Raw genomic sequence first — 14,960 nt, forward strand, 5'->3', positions numbered from 1 at the left:
AGGACTTGTTGTCTCTTGACTGTCATGGTAATTTGTTCTTTCACAATTCAAATAAAGCTGCTCCAAAATTAAACTCTCATGAGAATCCAAATAGCTAGATTCCATATACCAGCATTGTACCAATAACGTAGGCGTAGCTCATGGATAAGTTCCCTCGTTTTCATATTCCAAACAGCATAAAGGACATGTTCAGCTGTAAATGATGGCTTCATGGAAGGTGCAACGAGCTCGAGATGAAATTTCTACATTCAATCTTACTTAGAAATAGAACACTCAAAACATATTCAAGCTATCTCAAAGAATGTAAAAGAAATTAAATTTATGAATCAAATTCAACAAAAATGATTAAGATTGAAGAGCCAAGTTCTACACTAAGTCTAACATCCTTTCTTCATACATAGTCATTAGTTACCTATGAAGCACGGACACCTCTAAGAGTAAACATGTTGCGGTATCCGGCGCTTGTTTGCTATGAAGCACGGACACCTCTAAGAGTAGGCGTGTCTGATGTCAGACATTTGTATGACACTCGTACGACACGTGTCAGACAAGTCAAACAAATGTCAGAAAAGTCAAACAAGTGTTCCTAAGTAAATGATTTATTTTCCTTACTTCGACACTTTCTATCGGTGTCGGAGTGTCCGTGTCGTGTTGTATCCCGGTGTCCGTATCGGAGTCCGTGCTTCATAGCTTGTTTGGCACCCGTACGACACGTGTCATAAAAGTCAGACAAATGTCGGAAAAGTCAGAGAAATGTCTCTTAAAAAATTGATTTTTTTCATTGTTTCGACATTCTTTAAGTCAGTATCAAACACTCGTATGACACTCATACAACACGTGTCAAACAATTCAGGCAAAATTTTCGAGAAAAAATTACTACCTTTGTCCCAAATTATAAGTCACTTTGCTAAAAATATATCTCCCAAATTATAAGTCTCTTTATCATCTCCATAAATCATTAATGACTTTTTGTCTAATATACTCTCTCCTATTTATTTCTCTTTCTTCTTTTAATTTTGATTTTCAATGTAATTATTGAAAGACATTTTTCTAAAGTCACATGTCTTTTCACTTTCCAATCAAGTACTCATTGTATTTCTTAATTCCCGTGAAATGTCTAAAACGTCTGATAATTTAGGATGGAGGGAGTAGTTTTTAACATACCTTACACATCCCTTGGACATGTATTGAAACAATATTATAAAAGAAAAATTAAAGTAATTTTCATTAGAATATTTTTAGCTCTTTTAATAATATATAGATAAATGAAGCTTAAATACTATCATATATGCATGTGCAGCGGTGTCGGCGTCCTATGTTTTTGATATTATTGGTGGCAGGGAGTCCGTATCGCGTTGCGGTATCCGTGTCTTTGCTTCATAGTTAGTTACTACCTAGTTGTGTAATTGTACGCATAGTTACATAAGGTTGTTTCCTAACCGCGGGGTAGGGTCAGCCAACATGTGCTTTTTGTTAGTAAAGGCAGTACGTGAGAGACTCACACTTGAAGAATAGATTGTTGGAGTTAAAGTGTGGGTAGTTAGTCCTACATTAGATAGGAATTGACTAAATGAAAGATATATAACAAGGTGATTTATACACTCAATGTCTTAAGATTTTGGACGGAGACGTGGTGTTCATATCTCTAGGTGGTCCAAATCTTCAACTTGTCATTGCTCTCATTACTGCTGGACATCCATATCAAAATCCATCTTCTACCCTTGTCCCCTATTTAAACCAAGCCTCTAATTACTAGGAGTATCTTTTACTATCCTTTTAAGAAAGAAACTTTGTACACAAGACAGGACTTTGAGAAAGTTATGTAAGATTAAGATATCATCCAATTATATTCAAGAAAACAGCCTCGCCATATAAGAAGATGTCATATTTATGGATACAGAGCTCTGAAGCCTGGCAACAAAGGAGCTAAATTTGTTACATGTGCAGTAGCAGAGCTAGAATGGTGGACGTATATTTTAGAATAAATATAGAAAATGTTTCATAAAATATCATTTGCATTGCTGTGGTGTAGTGGAAATTTAAGTGCAAAATTTTGGTAATCACTATTGGTCACGAGTTCTGAGTTCCGGTTTTTAATTTTTTTGAAATAAAACACTAAAAGATGAAAATTGGTTTTGTAAGTAGTCGAACCCTGACTTCAAAGTCCCAAAATGAGTTGCTTGCCGGGCTCTACTTAAGAGTTATAATAATAATCATTTGTAACAAATGATATTTATACAAAAATATCTATTCTAATATATTTTCCCTGCTTAATAAAAAGAAATTTTTGGGATGTTTGGGGTGGTCATGTAACTCCGCCCTTGCACATGTGTGTGCTAACACATCTCATCCATGCATATAGACAATAGCTTGGGCATCTATTTTCGAGCTGATAAAATCTCAGTGCCATACCAGCTAATAACATTTAACGCAGGTGCTAATATCAGTTGCCAAATACCGATAATGACAATGAATAACCATACAAGGCATGTGAAAGTAAGAATTGATTAGAAGCTCACCTGGTCAAAAGAATTTTTGTAGCTTGTGGATATACCGACGCTTTCTCTTCTAGGACACTCGGCAGCATGCACCATGCATGAGGCCAGTAGATGATTGAATCAAGTGTTCACCCAAATAAGCACATAACAAATGAAAAAGAACGTGGCTGAATTTCAGATATTTAACTTATTGTTAATTAATAATTTTATAAGCAAAACAGAACTCAAGAAAAAGGTTGCTCATAAAGGCCAGTATAGTATTCAAGTACATCATAAAAAATGTCCATTAAAATAGACAACAACTTGATGGAAATCACAGAAGATCACTATCATTTGAGGGAACATAAACACTCTCTCAGTGAGAAAATGTTAAGTATGCACAAGCATATTAGGATTTCAAGATTAAACAACTGATTTATTTTTGGCACATGATTACATAATTCGCGAGTCAAACCAATGAGGAAATAAAACAGTTAAAGTATTCAGGTTTGAATGTGTATTAAAAACATCATATTCGGAATAGCTATTAGAAATAGTAAGTTAAGGTTCAAAAGCATGTACGTGTTACGCAAATTTTAACATCCCCCTTCCCACTTTTTTGTTTGTGGCATTCCCTGACTTTGTAATAGAATAAAATCTCGGGGCCCTAAACTTTTATATCAAAAAATTGACTATATTAATTACAATTTTCATGCAAGTCCAGAGTACTATTTGGACTTTGGAACATTAGTTATTAAACTGGGGATTGCACACTTCCAAGTTATGTATGAAGCATAAATTTTCTAAAATTTTCAAAATCTGACTGAAGTGAAATCATCAGCAAGAGCTTGGTACAAGGACAAAACCCACTGCATTTCTACTTTCAGGGTTTCTGTTTCCCAAACTATGTATAGAGTAAGAGTTATGATTAAATAAATATTTTAGATATTAAATTAGGAGTAGAATTTAGATTAGTATTTTATTTTGTAATGTTCCCTAGAATGTTCTTAGGATCTTTAAATATTGTTGAATTGGGTTTTAATTAGTATTGGGCCTTTAGTTTATTATTCATTAGTAATTTAGTATTATTATATATATGTAGTGTCTTTGACACATTTGAGATATCAATGAAAGAAATGAAATTTAATTTTTATAGTTTAGTTTTATCCTTCTCTTAGTTTTACAGCTTTTCTCTAGTTTTGTTAGGGTTTAGATTTAGCATCCTAACAAGTTACCAATTGGTTCAGCAAGTAAAATCAATTTAAGGTTGCACCAAAAAGAGCCAGAGTTCAATTTCTGAATAGCATGAGAAAGTATTTAGGCACCACCTGAGTTTAGCTACTGAAAGCAAAAATGTAGTTGAATTTATTTTCAGATAGTTTTATGCTAATTCACAAAGAGGCATAAATTGTAAAAGAAAAGAATATACAAAATTAGTGTTTATGCTGAATCATATTTATATGTTGTTAAGACGTTTGAAAAAATACTGAGAAAAAGAAACAAAGTAAGATTGGTGATGAATTACAGTATTTAATAAAGACAACTCAAGCCTATTTTACACTGGCCTCATTTAACGGGTCGCCAAATGCATCGCCCAAACGGTATAGTATGTTACATTTTACACTGTTATGAGCTCCTTCGTTACAGATATTTCAATCAATTTGCTCTAATATACAAACAAACAAAATTCAAGCTGTTACTCTTAATGTGCTGCTTTCTACCAGTATCAGACATAAACTTCAAATGATATTCTCCCCAACTGTGTAACTTTACAGATAAGAGTGCACTATTCTCTTGCAAGACATTATTAGCCAGACTAATTATACAAGTCCAGTTAGTTAAAAGATATACATGAAGAAAAAGTTTAGAAAAGCTATGTTTGACATTATAATACCTTTCTGGGATGCCTCTTTATATCTGACAGCAGTTATAGTCTATCAAATTTGAAGCACATCTATATTTTCAGAATTAATAATAATTGCCTTCAATCCAACTAACTCCAGGCATTTTCTTTTGACCTCCTGTTATTTTATCCCGCAACTTCTTAGCATCATCCCACCTCCCGTCCCCAGCATATACATTCGAAAGCATAACCTTGTAAACATTGTCAGCAGGATTACTTTTAAAAATCTGCTGAGCTATAGTTTCTGCCAACTCAGAATTTCCATAAGAATCGCAGCATGATAATAAGGCTCCCAGAATGGCCTTGTCTACTGGTTCAGGTAAGGACTGAGTGAGATAGTGGGCTTCTTCTAACTCCCCAGCACTGCCAAGAAGCTTCACCATGTAAACATAATGCTCAGGTCTAGCTTTGATGTTGAATGCGTCTTTCATTCTCTTGAAAATCTCGCGGCCATCTTTGACCAGGCCAGCATGACAGCAAGCACAAAGGAGAGCTGAGAATGTTGCTTCATCAGGTATAAATCCTTTCTTGAGTATCTCATCAAACATCAAAAAAGCCTCGGACGCACATCCATGCAAGCCAAGAGCCAAAATTATTGAATTATAAGAAATTATATTCCGTTCAGGCATCATCTCGAACACACGAGTTCCCAAGTTCAGAAAACCACACTTTGAATACATGTCTATGAGAGCTGAGGAGACCTTGACATCTGATTCCAATCCATGCCGAAGAACGTAACCATGTACCTCACATCCTGGTACTACATTCGCTGTCTGAGCTATAGAAGCCAACACAGTAGCAACCAAAACAGAATCCGGTTTCTTGCTCTCCGTGTTTAATTTCTTGAAAAAGAACAATGCTTTTTGATACTCCCCACACTGAGAAAACCCAGCTATTAGAGAAGACCACGTAACCAAATCAGGATTGAAAATACTGCAAAACACTCGATAAGCTGAGTCCATGCACTTAAATCTCAAGTACATACTCACCAATAAACTACCTACATGAGAATCAGAATCAAGCCCATTCTTTTGACTTAAGCCATGTAATCCTTGGCCAAATCTCAACAAGCTAGAATCTGCAATACCCACAAGTAATCCAGCCAATGTATATCCATCAGGCTTCTTCCCAGAACGTCTCATCGAGCTAAACATTTGAATCCCTATATCCCACATACCAGAACACACATAAGCAGAAATCAACGAGTTCCACAACACTAAATCCGGCTCATCAATCCCATTAAACACACTACACGCTTCATGAACAAGACCAAGTTTTGAATAAGCACTCACAAGTGCACTACAACAAATAGGGTCGAGTCCCAACCCAACAGACACAGCACTTCCATGAACAACTCTTAACATACCAAAATCAAAATTATCAGAGCATGCACGTATAACACAAGCGTAAGTATAATTATCAGGCCTTACGTCAGCCTCAAGCATGGTTCTAAATAGAGAGATTGCATTGCTAAATCTTTGAGTCTTGGCAAAAGCTCGAATCAGGGAATTCCAGAGATAGACACTTCGGGTGGAAGTTTTGTCGAACACGTGATAGGCATAGTTAATGTGATTGTTAAATGCATAAAGTCTAATGATTTGAGTTGCGTAAAAAGGGTCTTGTGAGAGATGGGTTTTCAAAAGGCAAGCATGTAACTGCTTTACACGAAATAGAGACTTGCAAATGTTGGTTAGTTCAGAATGGAGCCACTGAAACTGAGGCAACATTAATTAAGATAACACGTAACAAAGTAAAATTGCTGTGTGATAGTAACAACAACAACAGCAACAAGAATTAGGATACAAGTATGAAATAATAGTGTGCTTCTGAAACAGCAAGAATTGGTGTAGTTTGCAGCTTTCAAAGACGTCCGTTTGGTATGGAATTGAGGGAAAGAGATGCGAGGGAGAACGGTTAACAATCTCAACAAAAAAAATATGATGATTAACTTAGGACTCAAGTTTGGTCTTTTTTTTAATTTTAATTTGATTTGGATATTATGAAATTAGCCTAGCGGGATGGAGAGGAGAATGAAATGGAGCGGAATAGATTTAGCTGAACAAATATACCATTTTTTTTTTTTTTTTTTTGATGTCAAGACAATTTCATTAAATGGGAAGAAAAGAGGAATTACATGCCATAGGACTAAAATTAGGAATATGTCTCGTCCAAGTTCTAGATCCTAAAGATCTACCAATACCAACTAACCGGTGGGCATCAACATTTACAGATGCTAAAGCTAGACATTAAAGTTTTACAATCCAGAACAATAGAATTCAGATCTACATAGGTGACACAGCCATTGATGCAATCCACAACAACCAAAGCATCTGATTGGATAATAAACTCCTTGAGTCCTAAATCTTTTGTCACTTGCAGAGACCAGCGAATAGCCAAAATTTCAGCATTGGCAGGATTCGTAACACTAGAAATTCTCTTCGTAGCAGCGAGAAAGATGTTGGAGGTAGGATCGCGAATGACGCAACCGAAGGAAATAACTCCCTCATCAAAACAACCAGCATCGGTTTGCACCACCCAGCCCTTTAGACAGCTCACATCAGACATGGTCTAGTTCTTACAAAACTCTACAATCGAAAAAACCGAAGATTCCTCAGTGATGGCATTCTAGATATCCACTGCCACTGCACACAGATCTGGCTTCACGTTCTTAAAAATCACGCAGTTTTTGACTTTCCAAATTTTCCACAGGAAGATAGCAACAATTTGGCCCAATTCAAAATCCTTCTTCGTGAAAATAGCATCCAACCAATCAGCAACATCACCTGCCACAGGAACTCTAATTCCCAAGGGGCCAGAAAAAAGGACTCTTTTAACAAATACACATCGAAGGAATAAATGACAAGTACTCTCAGAGTCGGTATGGAAAAGAGAGCATAAACCATCAGACGGGACTCCTTTGCTAAACAAATTCTCTTTTGTTGGCAGAATGTCCTTTATTAATCTCCACAGAAAGTTCTTTATTCTAGGATTCACTTAGAGTGTGTTTGGATAAGGTAATTGGAAATTTTAAAGGAATTTAAAATTTAAAGCAATTCAAATGATTCAATTGAAATTCATTCATTTTAAATTATTTTGTTTGGATAGAGTATTAAGGTAATTCATTGTTAGATTTTTGGGGTTATTTTTTATAAAATATAATTTTTTTGAACCAAATTAAAAAATTGAAAAATAGGGATCAAATTGCAATTTTTAAAAATTTGGAGGACCAAATTGTAAATTTTAAAAATTATTAAGGACCAATTTGCAATTTTTTATAAAAAAAGTAGGGTTAACTTTGTAATTTTGGAAAATATGAGGACCAATTTGCAAACTTTGAAGAAATAATGGTAACAAATACATTTTATGGAGTATGAAGGAATTTCAAATTCTTTGGTTTTTGGTGTCATTTCAAAATGATTAAATTTAACATAGATAAAATACTCCATAAATTTCCATCATTTTAACAATTCTTCATTTTTGTATCCAAACAATAAATTTTGTGCAAATCATTTTAAATTCCCTCAAAACATTACATTACCTCATTAAAATGCTTCATCCAAACACACTCTTAGAGCTTCCACAAATGTTTCCAGAAACAGTACTTGTCCAAAGAAGAAGAACTGGGGTTATTCTTGCATCGCATCCCTCCTTGCACGTGATAAGCATATGTAACAGAATACACTCCATCCAATTCGTGGTGCCAAATAAGTCTCCAAAATTGCTTTCCCAGAAGACTGATATTGAAATCACAAATGCCTCTAAAGCCAATTCCTCCATCTCTTTTAGAGTTAGCCAATCTATCCCACTTCAACCAGTGAATTTTCCGCTCTCCCTCTTTCGAACCCCACCAAAACTTTGCTAGCATAGATTCAATTTCTTTGCAGCAACTCTCCGGAATACGGTAGCAACTCATAGTATAAGTGGGGATAACTTGTGCTACAACTTTTATCAAAACTTCTTTGCCGGCTCTAGAGAGAAAGTTTTCTTTCCAACCTTTCACCTTCTTCCAAAGTCACTCAATAACCAGCCTAAATACCTCCTTCTTCCAAACTCGCTCAACAACCGCTTCCACATCACTAGCTCTCGCGAAAAGCGCTAGCTAGTGATGTAATACTAAATACTTTACAAGACAGAAGAGCAATGGAATACACTATTATAGTGGCTGAAACAACAAATTCCCCAGCTACATTACAATACCTCGCGCCTTATACAGGAGCAGCTCTGGCTGAATATTTTATGTGTCGTGAACGTCACACTTTAATCATTTATGATGATCCCTCCAAACAAACACAGGCTTATCGCCAAATGTCTCTTCTATTACGAAGACCACCAGGTCGCGAAGCTTATCCCGGAGATGTTTTTTATTTACATTCACGTCTTTTGGAAAGAGCCGCTAAATTAATTTCTCAGTTAGGTGAAGGAAGTATGACTGCTTTACCAATAGTTGAGACCCAATCAGGAGATGTTTCAGCTTATATTCCTACTAATGTAATTTCCATTACAGATGGCCGAATATTCTTATCTGCTGATTTATTCAATGCTGGGATCAGACCTGCAATTAATGTGGGTATTTCCGTTTCCAGAGTTGGATCGGCGGCTCAAATAAAAGCCATGAAAAAAGTAGCTGGCAAATTAAAATTGGAATTGGCACAATTCGCGGAATTAGAAGCTTTTGCACAATTCTCTTCAGATCTCGATAAAGCTACGCAAAATCAATTGGCAAGAGGTCGACGATTGCGCGAGTTGCTTAAACAATCCCAATCAGCTCCTCTTACTGTGGAAGAACAGATAATAACTATTTATACTGGAACGAATGGTTATCTTGATTCATTAGAAATTGAACACACAAGCAAATTTATCGTTGAGTTACAGGATTATTTAAAAACGAATAAACCTAAATTCAACGAAATCATATATTCTACCAAGACATTCACTGGGGAAGCAGAAGCCATTTTGAAGGAAGCTATTCAGGAACAGATGGAACTCTTTTTACTTCAGGAACAAGTAGAAAAAAATTGATTCCAATTTTCATGCATTTATAATTTCTATAATTACTCTCTTGAAATATTAACAAAAGAATAATAAAGATAAGAAATTCACAATATATTTTTAGAAATATACGAATTCAATCAATATATATGCAATTGCAATAAAGAATTCAATTAATATATATATATATATATATATATATATATATATATATATATATATATATATATATATATATATATATATATATATATATATATATATATATGCAATTGCAATAAAGAATTCAATATGTAAGAAATTTGCGTCCAATAGGATTTGAACCTATACCAAAGGTTTAGAAGACCTTTGTCCTATCCATTAGACAATGGACGCTTTTCTTTTTTTTCTTTCACTTTTCACGACAATTTCGTGAAAAGTGAAAGAAAACAAAATTCTATAAAATCTCTATCTATCTATAAAATATGTATCTATCAGAATATAGAAATAATAATTATTATAAATAGAATAAGACTGAATCATTCAAATTGTTGACTATTGACTATTATATTCATAACTCAAACTAAAGAAATCAATTTATTAAAGAAAAAAGAGAATATATAGAGAAATAGAATATAAGCGGGTGGCGGGAATCGAACCCGCATCGTTAGCTTGGAAGGCTAAGGGTTATAGTCGACGTTTATGAATGAACGTCTCTAATTTAAAACCGAACGTGAAACTTCTGTTTCATTCAGCTCCTTTACAGAATAATTTAAGAGAGAGATGAAATACATTAAAAAAATGACCCATAACATCTATGTCAGCCTTTCGGTATGAATACAATTAACGTTGCTTTTTAGATGATCCCTATAGAAAAGGAGTATTCGAACAATCTCTTTTTTCTAGTTACTTCGTTCTCTATTTCTATTTCATAGAATCTTTAGGAAAAGAATAAAATTTCCGTCGAGCTAAAAAAATCTGTTGATGTTTCTAGTAAACTAAAAAAATCGTTTCAAAGCTATTTTGCTTCAATCTCTCGTATACAAAACAAATAATAAAAAAATTGGAAGATTTAGTTACGATTGGAAACAAATTTTATCTATCTTTTTCCCTGGATCCTTTAACTTATATTGAAAATTTGGGATTCTTGATCCAATTGCAAAAACTTATGTTTCATAATTTTAGAATTGATTCTAAAATGTATACAAATTACAATAATGTATATTATTCCTCGAATTGTTTGTTAAGAGGTATAAAGGATGAAATCCCTTTAAGTAAGAAATAAAGTTTTTGATCATGATATGAATCACGCAAGCGACCCCTTAACTATTAAGGGATCGATAGAACGAATCGCACTTTTACCACTAAACTGTATCCGCTACAATACCATTATTGTATATAAAAGGATCTTTTGTCGAACAAGGGAATCAGTCATAATTATGAAATAGGTGCAGAATTTCCTGATAAATAGAGTGTTCACATGTTTCGTAAAGGGCCCCTTAACGGAATTTAGAAAAGGGGGCGAATCTCATTTTTGGATTTTGTTGAAGGTATTTTGACAGATAGATCTCGATAAAATTACTAAACTCAATTCATAACACAAAAATGAATTGTGCAAGACGCCAAAGTTCTATTTCTTTTTTAGATACATTACCTGATGAATTCGTATGATATACCATCAAAAAGTAATTTTTTTCTTTTTGTTTCATCTTATTAAAATGTTTTAATTAATTACAAGTTTCTTTCAAATCTGATACAGAAAAAGAAATCATTGTTATCTAGGATTCATGGGAAAAAAGAGTCGTGCCAATACCTAGCTAGACTGTGGTTGGATAAAAAAAACAAACTAAAAAAAAAAAGAAAATCAAAGATTATATATTTAGATTATATATTCTATATTGATTATATATTTAGTATATATATATATATATATGAGTTCATATAGAATTTTGAATAGTAATTAAATAGAATTTTAATCAAATAGAAAAAAGATAGATAAGATCAAATGAAGAAAATGAAGATAAATCAATATCAAATAAGATATATAGAAGGCTTTTTTCGAGCCCTACTTTTTGTTCTTTTTGTTTCTCCGAGGTATCATAAGCATAATTATTCCATTTTTTCAATTGGGGAGAGATGGTTGAGTGGACTAAAGCGTCGGATTGCTAATCCGTTGTATGAATTTTTGTTCCGAGGGTTCGAATCCCTCTCTTTCCATTTATTGATGATTTTACATTTTTGAACTTATGGAATTTTTTACTAGTTCAAGATCTAAAATAGATATACAAATGAAAAATATTTCAAAATCCAGCACAAGTAAGGCAAAGACAAAATATTTTCTTATTCTTCACGTCCAGGATTACGTCGTGGATCATTAGATAGGAACCCGTAGATGAAAAGAGAAACAAAGAATATCACTATCGTGTAAACAAATAGTTTTAGAGTAAGCATTACAAAATCTCCAAGATAATAAAAAAAAAACGACAGAGAAAGAGAATAGATTCTCTTCTATTTCATATTCTGTTTCCTTTGATACTCAGTTTATAAGATGATACTCAGTTTAGAAGAAATAAACTGATTTCAAAAAAAACTTAAGAAATTGATTTGTAGTAAGAGTAAGAGTTGAGCCTTTTTTTACCAGTACAAAAAATTTTCTTTCATATCCACAATAAAGGAAATGATGAGATAATCCATATTTTTATAGTCTCTCCAAAAGTTTCAAGATTTGTAATCACGGATTCACATTGTAAGACTTATCTGATCTTTAAAAATGTTCAATTTTGAGTTTTCTAATAAATTCTCTGACTTTTTTAGGACATTATTCAAATTCAAGATGTTAGCGAAAACTTACAGCAGCTTGCCAAACAAAAGCTAATAGAAAAAAAGTAAGGGTATTACTGGCATAAAATCTACAATTAGATTCAAAAAAGCGTAAGCTTCAGGTAATTTCCCCAAGAATAAACTACTTGAATAAAGGACAGAATTAATACAAATACAGACCAAGCTAAAGATATTAAGCATAACAAAAATGTTGTTCTTTAAGAAAATGAATTGTATTTTTCTTCTTTTTTTTTTTTTGAATTCTAATTTTTATTGTATTTTTTTATCGTATTATTATTATTATTATTTTATATATATATATATATATATATATATATATATATATATATATATATATATATATATATATATATATATATATATATATATATATATATTATTCTTACTATTCTCTATTTTTGTATTATCCTTTTATTCACTATTTAGACTCACAATTAAAAGAAAAAAAGAAATTTTGATTTCATTTATATAAAAATAGATATCTATAGAGAAAAATATATATCTATAGAGATAGAATAGAAAATGAAGAATTAGAAAAACGAAAAGAAAGAAAATAAATAATTTGAAAATAAAAAAGGATAATAATAGAATATAATAGAATATAATGCAAATATTGAATTAATATTAATATCTATAAATATTACTAAATCAGTAATAAAACGAAGAAAAAAAAAGATGAATCAACTAAGATCAGACTCCCAATCCCTTTTTGATTTGAACTGAATAAGTTCAAAATAGTTTCATTCTTAAATCAAAAAGAGAAGAAATTCAATATTCATACAATATCTTAATTGAATTCTATGGAATGATCAATCAATTTAGTTTAATTCGATATCGATGCATATCAAAATTCTAGCAATAATTTATTCTATCGAATCAATTGAGAAGTGGAATTAACGAACAACCCATAATAATATTTATTATTTATTAGTGTTGACTTAAAAATGGGGCGTGGCCAAGCGGTAAGGCGGCGGGTTTTGGTCCCGTTATTCGAAGGTTCGAATCCTTCCGTCCCAGATCATATATTTTAGAAAATAGAATAATTGAAAATCCAATTTTCTAACTATTGTAATTTTTCTACTACAAATAGTTATCCATTTTCTATTCAAATATAAATGAGAATTTTTTTCAATACTTACTCGTTCATTATTATTACTGATTTATTAATCCTAGCGATTCTATTTCTATACTTCTTCGATAAAAAAATTATCATCAAATGACTATTCATCTATTGTATTTTCATGTAACTAGAGGAAAAAAGATCTATGGAAACAAAGTGGTTCAATTCAATGCTGTTTAATAGGGGTTTAGAATACAGGTGTGGTTTAAGTAAATCAATAGATAGTTTTGGTCCTATTGAAAATAACGGTGCAAATGAATTGATAGTTGGAAGAACAATAGTGAAAATTGAATTTCAGTCATGCTGATTATTTAGTAGATGTCAGCAACATACAGAATTCCTTATCTAAGAAAACTTTGTTAGTTAGCGATAGTAATAGGAATAATTATTCCATATCTTTTTCTATTAAAAATCAAATTTTGGAGATTGACAATAACCATTCTTTTTTAAATGAACCAAAAAGTTTCGCTAGTTATCAAAATTCTAGCTATTAGAGTAATGAACTTAATGATACTAAATCAAATTGGAATCATAACATTAATAGTTGGAATCAAATGGGAGTTAGATTCTCCACTTTCAACTGCTGTTGTTGGTTCTTGGTTTGAAATTGATAAAAGTATAAAAGTTAAAAATATTTTAAAAACAAGGCTAAATTACACTTTTGGTCCCCCTATTTTGCCCAACTCACGATAACAGGCCCCCTATTTTTTTTAAGGTTTTTCTAGCCTATGCAACCTTGCATAGGATAAGAGACAATTAATACACCACTTTTTTAAATATAAATTACCATATTTATATTTTTTTATGTTGATCCATTAATTGGGTAGGAGAAAGAAAATATAAAAGATTACTTTTCAAAAGAAAAATAATTAATATGATAATTTATATTGAAAGAAATAATTTATGCAATGTTGCATAGGTTAGGAAAACCCTTTTTTTAAAACAGTTTTAGTCCTCCATACCCATGTGTTAGCAAAAAAAAGCGCTGAGGTGTTACTTTCATTAATTACGTCGGTAAAAAAAACTTGCAATATATTAATAACTTTAAGCAAATTAAAAACATATATTTATAAATAAATTGCAATATATTGATGCTGTAACCTAAAATCAATCTTCATCGTGGCCGTTCTCCATCGTTATCTTCTCCCTTCCAATTTCCAATTTCCATCGTTCTCTTCTCCCTTCCAATTTCCAACGTTCTCTTCTCCCTACCTACCGTATCTTCTTCAATTTCCTTTGTAATAGATTCTGAATCTGCATTTCCCCTTTCCTCAGTTTGTACTTCCTCCCTTTCCTCTACCCGTACATCTTCCCTTTCCTCAACCTGCACTTATTCCCTTTCGATCTCGTCGGATTGAATAATGATTGGTTCTTGAATAGGTTCAACATATGCCCTTAATTCATCTTCCGTTATAACGTCTGGTTCATCTACTACATGCTCAACATATATATTAGCACTTTCATAAGCAGACATAACTTCCCCAAATTTCAAAACATCTTTGTCATTATTTAGAGGTTTAAGACCACACTCAAATGAAAATTTGGGATCATGGTACCAGAGACATTTGAATCTTACATAACCCAAACTCTTGATAAGTTCTTCAATTTCCGTATATGACATTATATCAATATCCCAATTCCAGTTCAAAGC

At 32.4% G+C, this 14,960-nt stretch overlaps 2 protein-coding genes and 2 non-coding genes across 4 annotated transcripts; 2 read left to right on the plus strand and 2 right to left on the minus strand.

The window, feature by feature from the left end:
* Positions 1 to 3,016: 3,016 nt before the first annotated feature.
* Positions 3,017 to 6,403, minus strand: LOC131656032 (putative pentatricopeptide repeat-containing protein At1g64310). The gene has a single exon (XM_058925815.1). It carries the CDS (start codon positions 6,105 to 6,107, stop codon positions 4,446 to 4,448), a length of 1,662 nt encoding a protein of 553 aa, XP_058781798.1. The 5' UTR covers positions 6,108 to 6,403; the 3' UTR covers positions 3,017 to 4,445.
* A 1,524-nt stretch (positions 6,404 to 7,927) lies between these two features.
* LOC131658260 (ATP synthase subunit alpha, chloroplastic-like) lies at positions 7,928 to 9,518 on the plus strand. The gene is made up of 2 exons (XM_058927573.1): positions 7,928 to 8,167; positions 8,461 to 9,518. The coding sequence occupies exons 1-2, from the start codon at positions 7,928 to 7,930 to the stop codon at positions 9,397 to 9,399; spliced, it is 1,179 nt and encodes a 392-aa protein (XP_058783556.1). The 3' UTR covers positions 9,400 to 9,518.
* A 154-nt stretch (positions 9,519 to 9,672) lies between these two features.
* On the minus strand, positions 9,673 to 9,744 carry TRNAR-UCU (transfer RNA arginine (anticodon UCU)). Its single transcript has one exon. It is a non-coding gene; the product is annotated as a tRNA-Arg (tRNA).
* A 3,390-nt stretch (positions 9,745 to 13,134) lies between these two features.
* On the plus strand, positions 13,135 to 13,206 carry TRNAQ-UUG (transfer RNA glutamine (anticodon UUG)). The gene has a single exon. It is a non-coding gene; the product is annotated as a tRNA-Gln (tRNA).
* Positions 13,207 to 14,960: the final 1,754 nt, after the last annotated feature.

This window comes from Vicia villosa, linkage group LG3 (assembly GCF_029867415.1).
Source record: "Vicia villosa cultivar HV-30 ecotype Madison, WI linkage group LG3, Vvil1.0, whole genome shotgun sequence".
Taxonomy (NCBI): domain Eukaryota; kingdom Viridiplantae; phylum Streptophyta; class Magnoliopsida; order Fabales; family Fabaceae; genus Vicia; species Vicia villosa.

What these genes read in the sequence shown, in the direction of transcription:
- LOC131656032 (XM_058925815.1), bottom strand. Translation starts at nt 6,107, where the DNA reads ATGTTGCCTCAGTTTCAGTGGCTCCATTCTGAACTAACCAACATTTGC.
- LOC131658260 (XM_058927573.1), top strand. Translation starts at nt 7,928, where the DNA reads ATGCTTCATCCAAACACACTCTTAGAGCTTCCACAAATGTTTCCAGAA. An exon ending in ATTCCTCCATCTCTTTTAGA is followed by an intron (nt 8,168 to 8,460) that starts GTTAGCCAATCT and finishes CCACATCACTAG; the next exon opens with CTCTCGCGAAAAGCGCTAGC.